At 33.7% G+C, this 22,234-nt stretch overlaps 3 protein-coding genes across 3 annotated transcripts; 2 read left to right on the top strand and 1 right to left on the bottom strand.

The window, feature by feature from the left end:
• The first annotated feature begins 1,313 nt into the window (after positions 1-1,313).
• LOC138319965 (uncharacterized) lies at positions 1,314-4,362 on the top strand. The gene is made up of 6 exons (XM_069263071.1): positions 1,314-1,413; positions 1,756-1,927; positions 2,215-2,283; positions 2,497-2,634; positions 3,497-3,613; positions 4,151-4,362. Exons 1-6 carry the CDS (start codon positions 1,329-1,331, stop codon positions 4,197-4,199), a joined length of 630 nt encoding a protein of 209 aa, XP_069119172.1. The 5' UTR covers positions 1,314-1,328; the 3' UTR covers positions 4,200-4,362.
• Positions 4,363-7,491: 3,129 nt separating this feature from the next.
• On the top strand, positions 7,492-16,010 carry LOC138317841 (uncharacterized). The gene is made up of 6 exons (XM_069259768.1): positions 7,492-7,678; positions 8,640-8,793; positions 9,821-9,907; positions 10,605-10,760; positions 11,062-11,112; positions 12,473-16,010. Exons 1-6 carry the CDS (start codon positions 7,630-7,632, stop codon positions 12,522-12,524), a joined length of 549 nt encoding a protein of 182 aa, XP_069115869.1. The 5' UTR covers positions 7,492-7,629; the 3' UTR covers positions 12,525-16,010.
• A 50-nt stretch (positions 16,011-16,060) lies between these two features.
• On the bottom strand, positions 16,061-21,851 carry LOC138317840 (uncharacterized). The gene is made up of 6 exons (XM_069259767.1): positions 21,731-21,851; positions 19,918-20,050; positions 19,655-19,702; positions 19,194-19,331; positions 18,727-18,783; positions 16,061-17,391 (listed from the first exon to the last, which is right to left on the bottom strand). Exons 1-6 carry the CDS (start codon positions 21,771-21,773, stop codon positions 16,869-16,871), a joined length of 942 nt encoding a protein of 313 aa, XP_069115868.1. The 5' UTR covers positions 21,774-21,851; the 3' UTR covers positions 16,061-16,868.
• Between the last annotated feature and the right edge of the window lie 383 nt (positions 21,852-22,234).

Genomic DNA, 22,234 nt, shown 5'->3' with positions numbered 1-22,234 from the left:
AACATTTCACATAGTTAAAAACATATGCGTTGGTAGTTTAGGATATTTTTTTAATTAAAAGAAACCTCCTCTCATTTTTCAAAATAAAAGTTTTGAGCACTTTTCGAAAACTGGTATCATTAACTGTGGCAGAGCTACAATCTCATTAAAATACAGATCCTTATTATCACTGCGTTGGATAAGAGGATCTGAGAACATCGCATTAGGGGTCACGTCAAGATGACCATTAAAAATGGCCAATCAAATTGGCACTGCCAGAATCTTGACTGGGGACGAAAAAGTTTGAAAAAGCTATCCAAATTATTTTCTTGTATATAGTCATCTCGCCCGAAGTGCACGACAAAGCTAATTGTATATGTATACTGGGGCGAAAAGACGTTTTCAATTGATGTTGTAAGGTGTAGAAATTGCATTTGCTCTGAAGTACACGTGGTATAAAGGTCATCTGGACGTGACCCCTTATGGGATATTATCAGATCCTCTATTGAACGGAGTGGTTATAAGGATCTGTGTTTTAATCAGATTGGCAGAGCTAGGAAGTACAAGGGTCAAAAGATGGAACGGGAAAGTTTGATGATTATCACTTCACAACACAATTAATTCTCATCTTAGTAAACAATATACACATACAGCAAAACATAAAATATTATCTTAATGTAAATCATAAATGCGTTTGGATAAAGTTATTGTGAATTAAAACAGTATTTCTAGGGTAATTACTAATCATATTAATATTCATTTACCATAGCAAAGACTTAATTAATTATCATGTTGTTTTGCTATTGATATCCGCATATAGAGAGGACGATACCTTATTAGTATTATACCTGGTATAAACAAACCATAAGTGCATACTTGTCGTAAAATGCTGTCATATCTTTTACCTCAACACAGTTGGGAATCACGGGGGTCAAAAGATTGATGACACGAACAGGATAAGACAATAAATGGTCATCGGAGTACACACTTTGCAAAGACGATCGGCGGGGAAACAATAAACTGACCATTAAACAATAGCTAGATGTAAAATAAAATATCCTTACAGAACTAGAAACAATACCAGATGTGTATATAATGATCCATGTTCCTAGACGATGAACCACAATTAAAACAGTTATCGTTAAGTCTTCTTTATTTTATCATTTCCCCGTTTGAGGACCCCGATATATGGAGGTCATGGTCACTCTAAGTATTTGTTCATCGTGACGTCCAGTCATCATTTGCAATAAAAACAAAAACAATTTTGACGTCAAAAATATCAGTTTTTTATATCATTTACATATTTTGGAGTGTCCAGTTTTTCTATAAAAGGTCACAAAATCCTCCAAATGGTCAACATTGCATCTCAGCTTTCATCTTGCCAACTCAAAATGGACTTCTTCGTGCTCTTCGCCTTCGCTATAGGATCTATCTGTAAGTGTGTATCACTTTACTTTTCTATATTTTCTATACTTGATAAAGTAACTGACATTGCATTTGACTCCAGTAGTAACATGGTGTGCGATGGAATTCATGGTAACAGCAACATATCTGGTTCCAATTGTCTACTGCTAACTCTAAATCTTTTGTCTTAGAGTATTAAGAAATGGGGCCACATGAAAGAAATTTGCATCGATAAATGTGTTAAAACGCTATAGCCTGGTGCTCCGAGTTCAAACTTTCATAATACATTGATTGTTTGTTTTGGTTGTTAATTTTATTTACTTTTTATATTTATTTTCAAAAGTAACTAATTAATGGTGTTTCCATATTAAGGTATTCAGCTTTGTAACGGAGCCACTACCTCATCTCCAATACAAACATCATCCCTCCAAACTGAGACTGGTGTACCGGAAGTTCAAGAAAACGTCACTTCCTGTCCTCGCTTTAACAACCGACAGGATAATCAGACACTTTATATCCCATATATTGAAGGCCGATGTGAAATGTAAGTTATATTGATAACAAAAGACATTGTTATGTTGTTGCCTTCATAATTCCATTTTATAGAAATGAGTAGAAATGCTTATAGTACTTATAAGTTAAGGTAATTAATTCGTTATGTGATAACAATACTTTCATGGGAGATTATTCATTAATGCATAAGTTATTGTTTTGTATGTTCCGCTCCTTAAACGTATTTACTTAATTGACCTATGCATTTAAAGGGTGTTAACTGCTGTTATTGTCTCCATAGTAACGATAACTAAGAACTGTATTTGCGATGTGTTTTAGGGTTGTCACCGTTGAAACGGTCAAGTTGCCGCAGTTGAGGCTCGCTAAGTTTTTCAAGCGTAAAGGACGGTAAGAAAATGTATTCCTAACAATTCATCGAATGTTTAAATTTTATATATGAATATATTTTATCTTGTTTTTCTGTGTGTTTCATAAATAATATGTAATTATCATATATTCTAAAATGTCCTCCAACAAAATCCAAATGTTTAGCATTTTTTTCTATAGACAAATAAGGTGAAAGAACATGCTTCTATTTTATCCTTTTATGGTTAAATTCAGAGTTATCCGAAGGCCAGTGATCAACTTCCGGTCTGTGGGTTCTGAAGAAACCGGTGAGCCAACTACATGTGAATCTCTACCATATCGGCCATTAGGACCCTTTGTATTCGTGGACACGGTCGTTGGTGAATGTCAGATGTAGGTATTCGTTTCGCATATCTATATAATGTTTTAATCAATCGTTTCAATAAAAAAAACACATATAATAACGAAAAATGGAAATGTATTTGAATTGGCCATGGATGGCTAAAATAGTATTTGCTTGATGACAGGTCCATTTGCTCTTTGCAGTAAAAGTTGAAATTAAACTTGAATAAACAGAACTATAACAAGTATATTTTCGATAACTTACATTATTAAGTGTGACTTAAGAACGAAATACTAGTTTCCAAACACATTGTTTTAAAGAGACAATTCACTCAGGCTAATTCTTTTACATAACGAAGAAGCAAAATATGGCATAAATGTATTGTTCTACATTTCTTATGAAACATATAACATCAAATATTGACAAATTCCGCGTCATTGTTTCGTATTTTAATTAATATCGTTGAAATATATAATCGTTGATCAATACGATTAAGCAGGTACAATATGGCAGCTGTACCCATACACGAGCCAAAGTCAGGCACATTAAACAAATAAACTACATAACCACCGAGAAGGTGATAAAATAATTTTTAGGCAAGACAATTCACCTAATAAGGTAAACACACTACTGTCAGAGCGATTTGAGCAGTTCTAGACAAAAGTTGCATTACTCTATGAGCAAGGGACATGGTTCGGCATACAAGAAGTTCGACCACAATGTGTAATGGCGGACAGCGAGCGAGTTTGAACATCTACACACATGTCACAACCATGGGCTTTTCAGGCATATCACAGTAAAACCGACTGATCTAATTTCCATAAGAACTGGGTTTTTTTCCGATATATGTACAAATTTTATCGTTCTCTTAGACTGAATTGTCCCTTTAATGATATAATTTTGTGTTTAAAGGTTATTGAGGATAAAGAGGCAGAGAAAAGAAGAATTTGATTTAAATTTTCTGAAACAGGAAAGGGAAAGGGGCTTGAGACCATGGAAACGTCAGGGAAAGCGACAACTCAATAAAATGTATGTTATGTACTAATAGTTGCCATAATATGATGTTACAATACTTACTGATAGGGTTCAATATATTGCTGTCATACTACTTATCGGTATTATATTACTTTACAATGATATATAATACTGTTATTATACTCTTCAATATCTTATATGTATTGCAGTAAGACTAGTTATCATTATAGAATTCAATACAAATCGATTTAAAAATACAACGTAGACTTTTTGAGGAGATTTACGTCGTGCAATGCATTATAACAATTCTGCTTCCGATAATTATCCATCTGATATTAAAATCATGATAAGCAATTCTTAAACATTACATTTTCTTTTTCTGTTTTGGCCGATCACCAATTTTCATATCATATAATATACTATATAACTTACTGAAGCGTTTGTTTCTTTGTCGGGCTAAATGGGAAAAGTTTTGTATTATAAAGTTGTATCACATCGTATGATTTATCTTCAATGTTAACAGTTTCTACAAATGGCATAATTCTATGTAATTTGAAGTAAAGTAACGATTGTATGATTGTTTCATTACAGGTTTACTTTTGCCCCTGCCTATGAATACCTGGACGAAGTTGTATATTAAATGAAATACACCCACTGTTCCTCCTAACGAAATAAATACGGATTTCGATTTATGTAGCATCATATTCTTATGTAAATAAATACATAGTTTGTATTCATATTGACATATATGAAATACAAAATGACAAATTATATTTTTTATAATAAAATAATATTTTATATTAGCGGCTTATCTTGTTGTCTCTGTATTAAAGATCAATGACTCTTCGAGTCAATGTTTGTAACACGAATGATTCTGTAGTTAGATTTGTGTAGTACCTTTGGATTGTGATGATTTGGGTTGGAAGCTATTTAATGACCACATCGTAAATTTGTATATTTTGACAAACTCGGATGTAAACAAAAGTTAAATATTCTGAATTACTGACATAATATATGAACAAGGGTCAGACTTTTGATAATCACATTCTGATTTTAACACCCCCCCCCCCCCCCACAACTCCCCCCACCCCAATGTCAAATGGCGGATGCCAAATATACATATGACCACACCAAAATATTCCAATTTACGATAGTACATTAAAATAGCACTTAAATTGGTAAAATGTCGTTTACTTAAGGTCGTACTTTATTTGGTGATCGCCGGTAGCTATCTATCCTTGATGTCCATGGAGAAAGACACTAATAGCTATGTTAAAACCAAATTCAAATGTCTCAAAGATTTTAATGCGGAAACTTCCCAGAATGTGGATGGATTTGATTAAGCATTATACTTTGTTCCTACGGAATCTATGATCTAAATAAATGCCAGAGCTTTGCAGATAATCTCCGTAATGCGCGTTATATTCTATAAGAAGTTATTTTAATACTAATATTAACTCATTTAAAGGGACAATTCAGTCTAAGAGAACATCTAAATTTGTACATATATCGGGAAAAACAGTTCTAATGGAAATTAGATCAGTCGGTTTTACTGTAATATGCCTGAAAAGCCCATGGTGGTGACATGTGTGTAGATGTTCAAACTCGCTCGCTGTCCGCCATTACACATTGTGGTCGAACTTCTTGTATGCCTAACCCTGTCCCTTGCTCGTAGAGTAATTTCTTTCATACTTACACGTGTAATACTGGCTGGTCTAGGGCAATACACTCATGTCGCCTGAGGCTGTATTGCATGGCTACCCATGCAATAAAGCCTCGTGACGTCACGGCGTCAACAAAATCTCTATTTCCTCGGTAAAATTTTAACATTTTTTTCACAAAATTGACTGGTTTTACTATAAAAGATGCAAGCAACGGAATTTGTGTTGAAAATATCACGTAATTTTTCATGTATGGAAATTGACTTCCAGTCGTGGATTTCTTCGAATTTATTTCAAAATGGCGGGATATTATAGTTGTAAAATTGCAGTAAAACGTCGTGGTATGAAAGAAAAATACTCTTTCATAAGTGGATATGAAGGATAGGGATATTCTACCCTCGGGATCACAAAATGTTGCAAAACCCTCGGCAAGCCTCGGGTTTTACTACATTTTGTGACCCTCGGGTAGAATATCCCTATCCTTCATATCCACATATGAAAGAGTCTTATAATATCACGCACAACTGTTGTCTAGAACTGCTCAAATCGCTCTGACAGTAGTGTGTTTACCTTATTAGGTGAATTGTTTTGTCTAAAAATAATTTTATCACCACCTAAGTGGTTATGTAGTTTATTTGTTTAACGTGCGTGACTTTGGCTTGGGTATGGGTACAGCGTCCATATTGTACCTGCTTAATCGTATTGATCAACGATTTGATATTTCAACGATATTAATTAAAATACTTAACAATGTCGTGGAATTTGTCAATGTTTTACGTTATATGTTTCATAAGAAATGTAGAAAATACATTTACGCTATCTTTTGTTTCTTGGTTATGTAAAAGAATTAGCCTGAGTGAATTGTCCCTTTAAGTGGTTTCTGCATCCAAAAGATAGAACAGCGGTGATCAGTTGACGTTACCATGTCAATATCAGTGAAGTCATAATAGTTGTCAATTAAACCCCCTTCCCATCACAGAATTTACTTTGTCTTGGTTAGTTTATATAGTAAAAGTAGCAAGTGAAATGAATGTAAATACTTGTAAAAAGTCATAACTGAAAGTAGCTTTGAATACACATAGAGGATACTCCTTGCTTTGCAATGAATACCAATTATATTTCATCGAGTGAGATGGAAATAATTTTCACGAGTGCGAAGCACGAGATGAAACATTATTTCTATTCATCAAGGAACAAAGACTATTCTATTTATACCATTTTTATGTTGCTTCCATTTACAGAAGATCATCATTACAGAAGACCATAATTACAAAAGACCATCATTAATAGTTTCAATATTTTCAACTTAATTAATACCTATTTGATTTAAAAACAACTGCATATGTTTGTAATGCGGCCATTTTAGCTATTTACTATTTAAACGGTGAAATCAATATAGTGTATTCTGACGGTTCAAGATAGCACAAATACAATGCTTGCCAAATGGGCTGTAAAGTGTGTGAAAACGCGTTGTATATGCTTTTTACACCACAGAGATATTAGTCATTGATTTATTTGTGTATTGATAGGATATTGTCAGTGTTCATTAGAACATATCGCCATACCTGTCGTTATTATAGACAATCATGTGTGACTGTTGACACAAAAAGTCGTCGACCATGTGTTCATTTTCAACCCAGTCGTGAAAACACATAAGATGTTACGACCAAAACACTTTGCCTACCTGGAAATATAAATATTTATCTAACGAGCGTTGTTACTTAAGATCATGTTTTAAACATAATATTTAACACGCTAAGATCATACAGAGAAACATGAAGTCAACTAATGAAAACCTTGCGACGGGTTAAGCTAACCTTCCAGTGAGCGATATATGTATACATAAATTTTCAAATGTAACAAGATCCTTTTAAGACATGAGAGTGATGCTAATGACCTAACATGTTGTAGCCCTGGTGTGATTTTATCTCAGAAATATGTTTATTGGGCTTTATTAACATTTGTATTTTGGGTAAAAATGTCATTATAAATGTTCAAATGAAACTGAACAATTAATCAGGTTAAGAACAATTGGTTTATATCAACGACTGTTACGGTATATATGTACACCCCTCCTGTTACTTTAGATCTCCCATTATGGTCACGTTAATGTCCACAGTTGACTTTAGATAGCAAATAAAAAGTCAAACTGACAGCCGAAACGTACAGCAGTAACACCCGCCAATAAATTACCCATATGACCACGATTTAAACAGAATTAAATATTCACCCGTCAAAGAATTACCCCTAAGCGGCCTCGATTTACATAGAAATAAACATTTCCAATGATACGTGACAGGTGTGTATTACGGGTAGGACTATGATTGTGTTCTTTCTCACCACAACATTATCCCACAGTGTCTAATAGAACTGTCCAGTGTGTTATGGTCAGTCTGGCAAAGATTGACCATGACTGGTGGTGTCCTTAGCCGGAGTTGTATATTCCTTCTATTCACAGGTAGGTTTAACAATATTGTTTAAATTAATGGAGAAAGTGTACAGTAATTGGTGAAAGTTGGCTGGTATACTTTACTGTACACTGTCGTGCTAAGTGGGCTGAGGCAAGATTTGTCACGATAGGTACTGTGACGGAGAAAGACCGGGTATTGGGTGACCTAATTCTATTGTCAATATTTCTGTGAACCTATACACCAAGTACAGCATATAAAACTGAATATGTACAAGACATGAAATACATTTAAATCAGCAGTTATACACGAAAGCGGTATGCTTGCACATTGAATTTCATTTTTAAAGGGTACCTTTCTTTTTTGAGGTACACGTATGAAATGATAATTGAAATATTCTTAATGAATATATTTATCTTATGCTTACTATAGTACATAATAGTAACAACGTAAAGTAATATGGCAATGTGAAGTTAGCACTGGATTCGAATTCCTAATCCCGAATCCTGTGCTAACTTCACATTGCTAAGTAATGTTATAATGTCACATATGGGGTAAACATGGCTTTATTTAACATTTTAATACATTGCTCAGCTGAACAATGGTGTGTAAATGTCTAAATGTAGCATGAATTATTATGAAAAAATAATATCTGACGAGCACCACATATAATGCTTTCAGGCTAGGACTGGTTTTCATGTACGTTAATATATGTACATACTACATGACTTGATACAGGTAACATCGTCACCTGGGAAATTACGTCACGACATCGGGATCTTTAGAATGCCAATGGGTTAATCTTCGACTGTAGTAAATATATGTTTTATAAGACTCGTCCAATGTTTAGGTTTTACTGATGCCAGCTGTTCTATGAATGTTTACTTTTAGTTCCATCAATACAATCGATATCCAATAAAATATGATGAAACTGGTAGACCGAACTTTTGTAGTGATTTCAAACATATGATTAGAATTACATTGAAATATAATTGTATTCATTGTTTTCAGCTCTGATTAGAAGAACTATAGCTGTTGTAGATAATACAACAACAACAACAACAACAACAACAACAACAGAAGCAGCGTCTATATGTCCTACCTTCCCAGTCAAACAAGAAAATAGGGAGCTGATATTTAATTTACATCCATACCTTTGTGAATTGTAAGTATATAGGTAATTATTTGCCATTTATATTTATTCTAATTATACTTATTTAAATCAAAAACTTCGTTTTCTTATTATGTTTAATAATAGTTTTCTTTTGTTTTGTTATTCATATGTGTCATTGGAACCTCTTAATATTCGGTATTCTAATTTAACTGATCCATCTTATGAAGGAAATTTAACATTTTACTTCTGTAAAATATGCCAGATCGTAGTTACAGGATTAACATTAAATGTTCCATATCATCATAAAAATATCAACCAACGACAGTTTATTTCTGATCACATGCCCGTCCGCTGTTTAGGATGCACGGAATTATCAAATACACGAGAGGAATGTATAAGATATCCTCTATTGTTGATGTAATGAAGCCAAGATGATGCTGATAGCTGTTGTTTCCAAAAACTAGCTGTGATGACCTGGACCTTGACCCGATGACCATCTCAGACTTATAGAATATTTTGATTACTGAGACATATGAAGTTTGATCATAATCCATTACAATGGAATCAAGGAATCTCTAAAGTGTACTAATTAAGAGATCAATAAAATGCACTTTCCAATGTTATCTAAAGATACTCTACCGTCAAAGGAAGCATAAGCGATAACAATTATTTGAATAATAACTGATGTTTATTCGGGTATTTATGTGTCTAATTAACACAAAAAGTACATATCAAGTAACTCCTTGTGCTTTTTGTACTTGCATAATCAGTAATTCATTTCATATAGGGTATAGTGCTATGGGTTTTTTTGGGGGGATGCAATTATTAGTTTCAATAGTTATCTTGAAGTAAAATTAGAAGCTCAAACTTTTCAATGGTGGTAATGGTGGTAATGGTGTAAAGAAAGTAAATTTTATAACTGAAAAAAATATCAACTCGTCTGTTCATGTATTTGATAGGGAAAAATACAATTCGTCAGCGGTGGAGCATCTTTGAATGATGCATTACTTTCACACTATTTTCGTTTGTGTACGGTTATTTACTATATTTCTATAATGCTCCCGCTTTCTGTCTGTAGGAAAGTCAGTGTTCGAGTCAACATACGGTCATTGCGATACTACCACACCCAAGGTTTCATGCAGGGGCGTGGTCTTCGCCGTATAAGGTAAAACATTACGAGACCATATTCACTCTCTGATACTTGTAGAAATGAAACAAGGATATTACATTTAAGGATTCCGCATATAATTACTTAATTCAGCTGCGACAAACATGCTATATACGCTATATTCCAATCTTTAATTGTTCTTATATTAGTTTTCGATGCGAATGTACAGCCGACATAGAAAATGTCAAATTTTAGTCACACATAAGCTTTTTCATTGAGATATATTTCTATTTTAGAATGATTAATCCGTCCAAAAGTCCCAAACGGTTAGAGGTCAAATGTCATGTTTCTTTTCCTAAAAAAAAAACTAACTCATAATATTGAAAATATTTTATCAGTACATTGAATGAGTAATGAAGTACAGTCATCTGTATAAGGCTTTGATTCCTCGATACAACATGAAGTTATACATTCTGTATAAGGCTCCGATTCCTCGACACAACCTGAAGTAAAACATTCTATCAGTAAAATACATAACGACATATCAAAATTGTGTTTCTCATTCAAGTCGCGATTTTTGTGTCGTGAATTTGGTGTCAGATGAACCATACCGTCGTTATTCTAATTAGATCATGTAAAAAGTGACTTTGTTTGTGGGTGTAACTAGGTATGATGACCTAGGTGCAGATATGGCGACTGTGTAAGGGTACGTAACTCTTGTTTGATTATTATGTTATTGTTGTCTTTGTTTTAGAAATCTTCACGCGACCGAGGTAAAACTGGTACCAACACAGACGGTCAGTCCGGGGAATACCACGACCACAGAAGGTCCACCAGCCTGCCCTAATTATAAAATCAGAAACATTAGCCTTTTGACCGTCATAGATACCATCAGAAATATCTGTCAGTTGTGAGTATAGCTGTAAACGGCCAGCTTATAAGTCGATAAATCCACATTAATCCATGTTTCCTCTCTCTCATTTCATTGTGTTTTACGTTTGCTTTAATTTTATTTTGTTGCATTATTCTTACATCATATGAAAAATCTCATGAAGGACATATTGGAATATATATAGCTTTATCTTAAAACACCCATATCTTTTTCATAATTCAATTTTTTATTATTGTTTTTTGCTCACTATTTTTCGCAAATCTTCTGTTATTATCTTAGGAAAATAACGAACGATATTGCTTTGATTTGTATTTTACAGGGTTGCTGGGGTACAGAGAATAAATACACAGAACGCTAATAGGCGGGATGCGTAAGTAAATGTATGGCATTGTATGTCGTACCTTCTAGACTACAGGTCCATACACACAGTGTATATGACCTAACACGATATACAGCCCCTTGGTAAGGTGTTTTATAAAATGTACCCATGTCTTTATTTCTCGTTACAAAGGGCGACTTTATATTGATAACGCCACACTCTTGGCTTTCTTCGTAAAAAAAGGCTTAGAGTATACTCAATATCCCAGAAACACTAAACTCTCCTCCTGTATGCTAGTTAGTAGAGTTAGGAAATTGAACAACTTACTGATTTTCTAGTTGTCAGGATACTGTTAGTTTGTCTAGCTCAGCGTCTTTAGAACTATAAAATGGGCAAGAATATCAAGCACCGCACCAACATACTGCAATCTCCCAAAACAGACGGACACTCACCTATAACAACACAATACAGACTGTGAAAACCCAATTAGCGAACATCTGTGAAGTCAAGACAGGGGCACGAAGTTAAATGAACTGAACGGTTTATTAGACGTTATACACAGCTAAACAAACAACCGACATTAGGAAAACGTTGTTACCTTCCTTTTACGTGGTATAGAACCATGGATGACTGTTTAACATTTTTGAACAACTGTGCCGCTCTACTGGACGAAATTACGGGTATCTGTTGTACTTCCTTTGTATGGAACAGTAATAAAATCTGTTACCTGTAGGCTAAGTGAACGAGATCGGGTTATCTCAGTCGAGGGCTAAGATTTTGTAACATAATCTCAACCGAGGCGTTAGCCGAGGTTGGGATGTTACAAAATCTTAGTCCGAGACTGAGATAACCCGATCTCGTTCACTTCATGTGAGATTGCCCTGTCCGAGAGTCTAGGGTGGTTTACTCTGTACCCGTGTTCATCATGTTGACGGGTAGTTAGCACCCCACGCCGGCACAGCATATTTGACTATTACACGATGTTTAAATTGCACTATAAAAACTACTGTTTCTCTTTGATTTATTTCATCAGTTGGTTCAAAAGTTAATTCAACGGTTATTTCCCTTTAACTACGTTCTTCAGCTTAATGCATATGATGTTAACGTTTAGAAATGCATAATAATGATAAATAAAGATGTTTGATGATAATTTCGAAAATGAATTCATTGAACATGATAATTCATGTTATTTGAAATTGAAAATTAATATGAGAGGTTTATTGGTGTTCTGCAATTTTACAATTGTATCAATCTTATTGAAATCATAACTTGTTTGTTACCTCCGATACAATTCAGGTGCTTTATTTAGTAAACAAAGTCATTAACAGGGGATTTTAATCCTAATATAGTCCCTTTTTCTGATAATTTGTATTCTTCTAAACAATGATAATGTTCTTTGTTTTTCTTTCAGATATGATTATATGCCAGTGTTCTATTATATAGAAGGCAGTGATGTGTTTTGATCGTTGGTGGATTATTTTTGGGAAATAATGCCCATTACATAACTGGTTTTAAAAAGAATCATGTAGTTGAGACCACGAGGAAGAAGCAAATCTTTAATTGGGAAATACAGTTTACGTACCTATTTCGTGGAATGTGCTGGAGATTTGAAATTTGCTCCTCTAAAAATAAGTCATTAGCATCACGACCAAACTCTATGTGAACACATCGACAATCAACAGAGTTGGTTGATTTAAATTAAATGAATGATTAAGGCATAAGTGCATATGTACACTGAAAGTTGTACACAGAAAGCGAAATACTACTATATTGTTTACAACATACTGTGTAAGAGTTGGGCTGTTGTAATTTTATCAATATTTTTTTTATCTATGTATCTATTTTCTCTGGGAACGTAGTCCTTAAAACAAATATTCAAATTCTTCAGTCACAGAATAATAATTATTCATCTGTTTTTCGCTTAGTCCGCTAAACCTACCGATATTATTATGTGTTTTTTTCTATTTTATCTTATTTTAATCTTTTCTCTCTTTTTTCGCCTAATATATAGTCCTAAAAACAAACATCTATTCCAGATCCTGTGGTCACATAATAATGATATCTACATTTTAAATAGAAATCAATTGAAACGTGAATACTGATTGACATGTCATCAACTAGGTTGATATATAATCTGTGAACTTCTTTTACTCCAAGTTCATTTCAGTATCATAAATAGACAGGTGTTTCTGGTTATTTAAACACTTATGATACACCATACCTCTTCAAGCGTTGCAATGGCGTTAGGACCTAAATCTGATTCGTATTTCAAATTAAACACTAATCACCGTTAACGTTGTTTGAAATTCAATTTGAGCGCCACAACGATAACAACTAAATATTATTGTATTAGGAATGATATAAAAGACATGGCAATAACATAATGTATTGGTAATATACCTTTTGTACAACATTACAGTTATTTATTTTCTGGTATTCTATGGCAATCAATATTTTATGGTATATTTTATTTGTGTGTTTGTTTGTTTGCTTTTTGCAGACAAATGGTCTGCAATATATAATTACAGTGTATAGCATCTTTTGGGTGATTTTACTCTTAGATTGTTTAAATTGAGGAAAAAGTATGTTCGTTTGCATGTTGAGAGATTTCATGTGTAATTTGACCCATTCTTTGTTTTATGTGATGAAAAATTGAACGAATCGAAATTAAATAAGATTTATGATTGATATATCCAACTTCGAAAGGTTATTTTTTAATGTTAAATATAAAAACGACTCCAAAGAATGCTAGTGTTGTTCTTCATTGTATTTGTTGCATTTGCTGCTTTAAAATTTAAAAACACCGTTGGTGTTTTATCCTGCAACTGCCGCACATACAAACGGATAACTACTGCCGGATAAACTTGTGCTTTATCCGTCAATACAATATGCTTTATCCGTCAATACAATATGCTTTATCCGTCAATACAAAATACTTTATCCGTCAATACAAAATACTTTATCCATCAATACAAAATACTTTATCCATCAATACAAAATACTTTATCCATCAATACAAAATACTTTATCCGTCAATACAAAATACTTTATCAGTCATTACGATCACGTGAATTTGTTTCACATCTGATGAACTTGACCCCGGATTTTAACAGGCGAAGAAAACTTTTTCTTGGCTCATGACAAAGGTGTGTATCGTAAAATAAATCTTGGTGGGTAACTATCGGTTTTTGTGTATTTTCATATTGTTTAATTGGTCTTACACACTGAATAGAATTACTGTAACTGTTTGTGAAGGCGCCTATATATTTCCCACGATAGTAAAAAGGATTACACTCTCATTCGGTTTAGTGAATGAATCTTTTCTTATGCATTAAACAACACCATCTATAAGGGAATTGTTGTAGAATAAACAGAAAACTCGAATGATCCACACGAAAAGCCGAGATGTCTCGGCAAAGACTCGTCATCTTGCCTTTCCTAAATCTCGCACCAAACTAAAACTTGTATTGTAAGATACTAACCATGTATTCTCTATTTAATCGATGTATTTATACAACATGATTGTATAGGCTCTTATTGCAATGGACAGCTATTTGATAAAAAATTATTTAACGACAAACGGACTCCTTTTCGTGATGTTAAACAGGTTTCCCTAGATTTCAAAGCCAATATTTTCAATAAATACATGTGTATACAACGGGTTTAAAGTAGTTTTTAAAGATGCTCCACCGCCGACAGAGCATAAATGATATTCATCATTTGAACAATAATTGGTGTTTTATCGTGTGTGTATATGCCTAATTAACACAATAATAATATAAAATAATTAGATTTGCCTTTGGTGCATGCGCAATCAGTACTTCATTCCATATAGGATATAGTGCTACGGAATTTTTTCCGGAAGCAATTAATTATTTTTCATATTTCTAACTCGAAGTCAAATTAGAATTTCAAACTTTTGAATGGTGGTTATGATGTAAAGTAAGTAACTTTTGAAACTGAAGAAAAATACTAAATCATCTGCTCCTGCTTTTGATAGTGAAAAAATATTATTTGTCAGCGGTGGAGAATCTTTATGTAAAATGTTGAAATTAAACTTGGTAAAAAGCAACAAAATGTTCACAGTTCACCAGTTTATATCTTTATTTGTACAATCCTATAAATGTCGAGGACAAGTTGTGATGTCGTTTTCTTTATATTACTAGTATACAATATGATAAAAATCATCATTAACTGCCCATCAATTTCAACATGTCACCGGTAGAAAACAAACACGGCCTTTGAACAAACAACTCGAACGAAGTAAATGTAATATTTTGTTCTAAGTTATTATTCATAAATCAATGAAACACTTCAGTTATTGTATACGTTTAATTGACGGATGATTCACCCTATTAAAACTTTAAAACTGAATGGTATGATTGTTATACATTTTCTGTGGTCGATACATTTCAGCAAAATGCTTTAGGGTACCACAGATAATTTAATCATTCTTGAACTTAACGTGTTTGTTTTCTTAATTTAAGCGTATGTATACCGATGCAAGTACAGGCATTTATAGCTGAATGAATTAAGCTAACACATGACAGCATTAAAGCATATACTCACAAAAATAGCAAATAATAATTCTTCTATTAAAACCACACAGTGTAGATAGCACAAATCACCAGAATTATTCTATGAAAAAGATGTCAAAGAAGTATGCCACTGAAATACGTATGGTTACAATATATCGGAATTGTTTGAATTTTGTTTTACATGAATTTAGTTTGTTCGATTTATTCAGATTCCAAAACAGTGTATATAGCTTATTTTGTTACTTCAGGTGCAATATACCTTTGGGAAACAGATACTCATCAGTTTCCAAACAGTCGTGTTAAGTAATGGATACAAGAAATTATATCATCACCGTCCATAGAGAAATTAACCGTTATAATGTAATCTGTGAAGGTTAATATCAAGTGAACAATAAAATACATAGAATTACGCATGTTTAGTTTCGCATTGTATGTGAAATAGATACAGTCATTATCATAAATGGGTCAATATAAAAGATTTATTCGTTTTGATATGGTACGTGTTGTGATACAAAACCTCATACGAAAATCCGAAATAAGCAAAACGTGAATAACCTAATAAAAAGTATTTCATTGTTAAAATTGAGCTCGGCATAATTTCCACTCTGATTGTCTTACCATATATAACCGTCCATTCATCACACTGATAGATGTCGTGTCGTTCGCCCGAACTGTCACTTTTATCACAGTCACAATGGCATAACTGTTTCTGTACGATAAATCACACTACGCATGGCTACTTTCATGGCGAAGAATGCTGATTTAGATACTTTTCTTTGATGAAACTAGATAGAGAGGTGTGAATAAATGCCTCTGATTTATGAAAATCATTTGCACTCATTGTGTGTATATAGAGAATATCCACTAAATCACAGTGTTCTCAATATTCTTTCTTGATGAAGTGTTCTCCAAATCTGGGCCGCTGTCTCCGCGGATATTGACCTGCTCTTCTAGAGATTTCAAGTCATTCGATAAATACCAAAATGATTGGTTAGGGCCAGCTTACAAGACATTTTCTTGTGATTCTTTTTGTCTTTATTACTTAACTGACGACTGAGTCTGGCAACATATATGGAAAGACGCAATGCATTCATTATTACAGCTTTAGTCTGTTCCGGCCACCCATGGTGATTATCCCCTGCGCCACAGAACGATAAAGATATCATTATTATTCATTCGCATACCCGTTCAAACATTTAAAACATGATTTGTGTTTAGTTAAGTATTATCATTTTGGTGTGTCACTACGGCCTTTCTGATGGTACTCCACTACTTTGTCAGTGGACCGGGTACTGTTGAGGAAAAAGCGTCCCCAGTCTTAGTACTTGTAGAACCTGTATTCTGTGTTGTCTGAGAACCAGTTTGTGCCGCGTTTCCACCCAGATTCAATGGCATGAACGACTGGACTCCCGGATTTCTGCTTGGTGTGAAACCAATTATTTGTGGCAGGGATTGACCAAGGGCAGGTCCGAAGGGAGAAAAGCCGGGTACGTTAAAGGAAGGAACTGCAGACTGTTGTGTGACAGTTGTTTGACTTGAAGGCGTTCCGGGTCTCTGAACAGTAGATTGGCCTGAAAATGAGCTTCCTGGCCTTTGGACAGCAGGAATTCCTACAGATTGCATCCCTGGCCTTTGAATAATGGCATTGCCTACAGATGGTATTCCTTGCCTTCGAACAGCCGATTGACCTGGTAGTCCAGATGGCAACCCAGGTCTTGGAGCAATTGGTAAAGTTGGGGTGGCTGGGAAAGGTCCTGCTTTTTTCACTTCATATGACTGTATGTTGGTGAATCTGAAAAGATTATACGATTGAATATCAGCTTTTAAGCAATTAATACAATGAAACTTGACATCAGTCTTAAATATTTAAGCAAGTAAAATGTGGCTAGTTTAGTCTTTTGAAATCATAAAATAAAATCCTTGAAATGATTGTTCATGTTAAACTCATCACTGACAACAATTTACCAATGCAAAGAAAACAATGTCGATTGTAAAAGAAATCAACATTTCAACACTTATTTACATAAAAAGTTAACATTTTACCCATCGATTCTCTTGTTTTTAAAATTCTGCGTTTCCTTCCTTGAAGTGATTTTCGATACAAAAAATTATATTTATTACTGTTAATCAATGCATTAGATTAATGTCAATTGTTCAGTTTTATCGTTCAATACCAAAACTATACCCAAATATATTTGGTCCGTTCGTTCATTACAAATTTTCAGTCTAGCCTTGATTTGTATGTCGATGAAGTCATCGAGTCTTCCACAAGGATTGTCCATGTTCCTTGTAGTATTTTAAAGTTTAAAGTGTGTACTTTGTTTTATCTTTATGATTTAAATGATGATCTTTAGTATTTCGCAATGTTCAGTAATGTTGTATTGAGTTCAGAAATGAATAAAAATATATCTGGTCTTTTGTTCTGAACATATGGGTTCAATGTGCACATTAGTATTAGCTTATTTATATATGATTATGCCAGGTCAGGCCTGCCAGAAAACAAGATTATACCACACGCTTTAAAGTTGTATGGCCTGTGGCTTGTTGTATTTTTGAAATAAAAAAAAGATAATTAAACTTTCCATATTTACCAACTTTTATAAAATTCGTATTAATTGTTGAACAAATAAATTTAAATGTTAGTCTCCGAAATGTTTCGAACTGTACGGGTATTGCCGACGTTGACCATGTGATACGACTCGGGAGGTTCCGATCTATACGATGTCGGTCACGTGAAGCAATTCCGATATTACCCGAAAGTTTTTAACATGGCGTTTGCTGTGACGGTTCTTTATAATACGTGTGATATTTCATGCGACATTTGCCACTGTGTTAATAATGTAGTATATTGGTGTTTTTATGTATCTAAACTATCCTATATAAGCATCCATATTCACATATTTTATGTTTTATGACAGTTGGTAAAATATACAAAAATTATAACTTGAATGGGATTACTAATCATATGTTTTGTTTTCATTTTTTTTTTCTCGAACGAAAATGTTGTGTATTACTATTATTGTTTCCTTGAATCTCAACCTGTTAAGTATCTAGCTTGTGTAACTACAAGTTCTGTCGGCATGATAAAAACAATATACTACATGAATTATAGTCTTATCAAACCCACCTTAATCCGTTGTTGGCGTCCAATTCTGGGGTCAACACTTCCTTGAGAGCAACGGTACTATAAAGGTAAATCATAAAATAATAAAGTCATTTCAACTCAAAAATCAAACAAACGTTATGTTCTAGCCATGGGAATTATCAAAAGAATTTAAACCTTGATAGTTTCATAAATATCAAATATAACACTATGCACCAGAAACCTGTATACGCCGTATCTGTATGCTTGCAATATAAAACTGTTTTAATATCACACTAATAAAGCCCTTAGACTTATTACAAACAACGCTCTTTGGTTGGTTGGTATGGTAATCAGCCTGTGTACTTAGTTAAAACCGGAAATAACCGGTCAGTACAAATATCAGCTTAGACCTACGTAATGTGCCTTCTGTTTATCTTACCTATATGTTTCGTAATAATCAACCATCAAATCAAACATATATTTCATAATATTTAAAAAGTAAAACATACACAAAACATTGGCGTGGCCTCGTTTCGATCACGATGGTGTTGTGTTGTATCCGGATATTGTAAGGCGAACAGTTACGGACCGGAAGACCGGGAAGCGTACCTGCACGTCGGTAGGAACCGCTCAGGAAATGTACCTGTCTGTGGAAAAATACCATCACCGTAACCATGACAACAATGAACATAAAATCTCCCTCCTGTTTAACCATGACGAAAGGCAATATCGTGACTATCCGTCAATATATACTGATCAATAAGATATTGTCTATTACGTTCATTTATTTCTATTCATTGTTTACAATATTTAAAAAATGTACAAATGTTTACATTATGATGTAGCATGTTTAAATGTTAAACAACAATGGGTTACATAAAAGTCGTTATCATTATGTAAAATAGCAATGCATCATAGACATTAACAAATACTATCAAACAATAACAATCATTTCTATAGGTGTTTTTACCTTACGGATCTTCCTACAAATACCGTCTGGGGTGTAACAGAAACGACACTGTAATTGGAAATAAACATATGATTTGTAGTTTTATATACTTTGTTGAATTCTTCCATTTTCTTTCAAATAACAGATCTTACTTCCCTTAGTAGTATTATTCATAGCCAATATGAATGCCAATGGGACAGAGGCAAATACCATGCAGCGTATTGACAATTATAAATGAGCAGATACATACACAACTAGTAATAAATATATGATTGTTTACTTACAATTGGCAAAGATTGGACACGAGATCAACGTGTAGGTTGCGACCCTGGCGGTTGGTATTTAGCACTGGACAAGCGTTAGCGGTGGTAGATGTTGAGGACGGTGGCGGGGTCTGTGTTAAGGCGAATGGTAAGTCTGAAATCAAAACGGCCAGTTATAGATTAGAGGTTACCTTGAAGCCATAATAAACGTTTTTGTCCGATGTCTGTCGCCATTCAAATGGCATTTGATATCGTATCTTAACTCGAATTTTATTGAAACGGAACACGCTTTCTTGTACGTTAAACGTTGCTGTGATTTTCAAGGAAAACGCACTATTTTGTGTTCTAAATGTATGTAGCCTAATAAATATTAGACGCCAATATTTTAACAATTATCTATCAAAATGAAAAGTTGATTGGCACGCCATGAAATGTTACAATGTTTCAGTTCCTACACGTTTCAGTGTGAAGCTAAAACGACGCCCTGATTTTGACGTTACAATTGAGACATCATTAATAGACACCCTTATGTGCCGTTTACATTTACTCATATAGCATAAAGTTGGTTTAGTAGACTCAACGCACTATTTTGTGTGTTAAACGTATGTAGCCTAATAAACTTATAACTATAGTATAGTTAGTGTACTACAGGGTTACTTTTACTCGAATAGCATACATTTGGTTTAGAAGACTCAACACAGAGCAGTGGTTATAGGGAACAACCAACTAAATAAGAAAAGACCTTCGAAATGGCCCATATGTATTTTAACCCGGCCGCTGATTGGCTGGCTAATTATGAATTTCAAAAGTAAAAATGTTTTCTGACAGGTAATTATTCCTAGATCACCATGATATGAATTTGGTAATTCATATTGATATTTAGGTTCAAAATATCAATTTTGATGATGAATAGGTAAAACATTAGAATTTCAGGATTTTTAGTGCAAAATGCGCCTGATTTCAATAAAGCTACCCTGGTTGGAGTTTGAGCAGAAGGACCCAAATTTTTTTTTCTATCTAGTGTTATATGAGAACCTAGACTTTAATTATAGAACACGATAGCTAACTAATATTCCTTTGTTTTAATAATACAGTACAAATCTGATATTATCAAAACCGTTGTTATCTAACACACATTGCGGAAATGTCTCGTGCCGGTCTCTGTCACCGCTTTAAAACACGTTTTAGTGTGATTCAAGAAACTTTTTTTTCTTTGAAATGAATTTGTTGTCTGTACAGTGTCAGCGACGATATCGAGATAACATCAATCAGGCTACGTCACACACCACACTAAACACTACGGGTCAAACTGTTAACGTTTGCATGATATCAGCATCATAAGTCACAGTAAATTAAAACGAAAAATCACAAATGAATGGAGGAAGGTGATAATCTCATTCTTAGTTTCGTCTTTCATAATGGCAGTCCTCACCACTTATAATATGTCGTCATTGGCTTTATTTATCTTAGCGTTATTCCTTTGAAAAAAAATATATAAAGTGTTTTGGGCTATTCATTAGCGTTGTTCTAACCGGTAAATTAGCAAAATAACGAAATATAGTCCGTATTTGAACTACTAATAGCATACACAAAAATGTCAAAACATTAACGATACCTTGATTCTTAACATAAACAAAATAACCAGTTGTGCAATGAGAACTTTTCAGTTGAATTTAATATACCCACATCACAATTGTCTAGAAACATGACATGACTGACCCCTTACATTTAGGCTTAAGAGATTAATCACTTTAATCTATATATGAAATTAAAAAATAAAAATCATCATAACAAGATTGTATTAAAATGAATTTTTAAAAAACAAAATACTTACCCAGTAAGAAAACACTGAAAATAAGAGTTAGAAGACAATACATTTTGATGTTCGAAAAGTGAGGTCGAAATAAAGATCCAAAACCAATTTTTAACTCAATTGAAACTGTTACTGATCCCGAAAAGAGTGAGCCTTTTATAATCGTTTAGACTGTTTTGTTACGGAAACTATGATTGGTTGATTACCTGATGACATCACAGGACACATTCGATTGATGGCCTTGTGGCTAAACAACCCAACAACAGACGCAGACAAATATCCGTAAACACAGACGTTTTAGATGGATAGGTTGCACTGAAGAAAATTAAGAGTTCAATATCACCAAAAATATTTCCCTACTCCCTAAGTTGATTTTCGTATTCCCTAAACAAACATTTGCATATTTGCTGTGGTGCCTTTGTTTAGAATCACTGAGGAACAGCCTATGTGTCCTTAAACTCTTATTGTTTTAAAACAGTAGAATGAGTTAATTAAACGTATTTAAAAAATAAAACACAAAATTAA

This window comes from Argopecten irradians, chromosome 3, assembly GCF_041381155.1.
Source record: "Argopecten irradians isolate NY chromosome 3, Ai_NY, whole genome shotgun sequence".
In the NCBI taxonomy this organism is placed as follows: Eukaryota; Metazoa; Mollusca; class Bivalvia; order Pectinida; family Pectinidae; genus Argopecten; species Argopecten irradians.
The sequence above is the reverse complement of the archived record's forward strand: the minus strand, read 5'-3'. Positions and strand labels throughout refer to the sequence as shown.

What these genes read in the sequence shown, in the direction of transcription:
- LOC138319965 (XM_069263071.1), top strand. Translation starts at nt 1,329, where the DNA reads ATGGTCAACATTGCATCTCAGCTTTCATCTTGCCAACTCAAAATGGAC. An exon ending in ATTGAAGGCCGATGTGAAAT is followed by an intron (nt 1,928 to 2,214) that starts GTAAGTTATATT and finishes GATGTGTTTTAG; the next exon opens with GGTTGTCACCGTTGAAACGG. An exon ending in GTCGTTGGTGAATGTCAGAT is followed by an intron (nt 2,635 to 3,496) that starts GTAGGTATTCGT and finishes TTGTGTTTAAAG; the next exon opens with GTTATTGAGGATAAAGAGGC.
- LOC138317841 (XM_069259768.1), top strand. Translation starts at nt 7,630, where the DNA reads ATGACTGGTGGTGTCCTTAGCCGGAGTTGTATATTCCTTCTATTCACA. An exon ending in TATATTCCTTCTATTCACAG is followed by an intron (nt 7,679 to 8,639) that starts GTAGGTTTAACA and finishes CATTGTTTTCAG; the next exon opens with CTCTGATTAGAAGAACTATA. An exon ending in CGTGGTCTTCGCCGTATAAG is followed by an intron (nt 9,908 to 10,604) that starts GTAAAACATTAC and finishes TCTTTGTTTTAG; the next exon opens with AAATCTTCACGCGACCGAGG.
- LOC138317840 (XM_069259767.1), bottom strand. Translation starts at nt 21,773, where the DNA reads ATGTATTGTCTTCTAACTCTTATTTTCAGTGTTTTCTTACTGG. An exon ending in AGGCCACGCCAATGTTTTGT is followed by an intron (nt 18,784 to 19,193) that starts GTATGTTTTACT and finishes TTACCTTTATAG; the next exon opens with TACCGTTGCTCTCAAGGAAG. An exon ending in GACGCCAACAACGGATTAAG is followed by an intron (nt 17,392 to 18,726) that starts GTGGGTTTGATA and finishes TAATCTTTTCAG; the next exon opens with ATTCACCAACATACAGTCAT.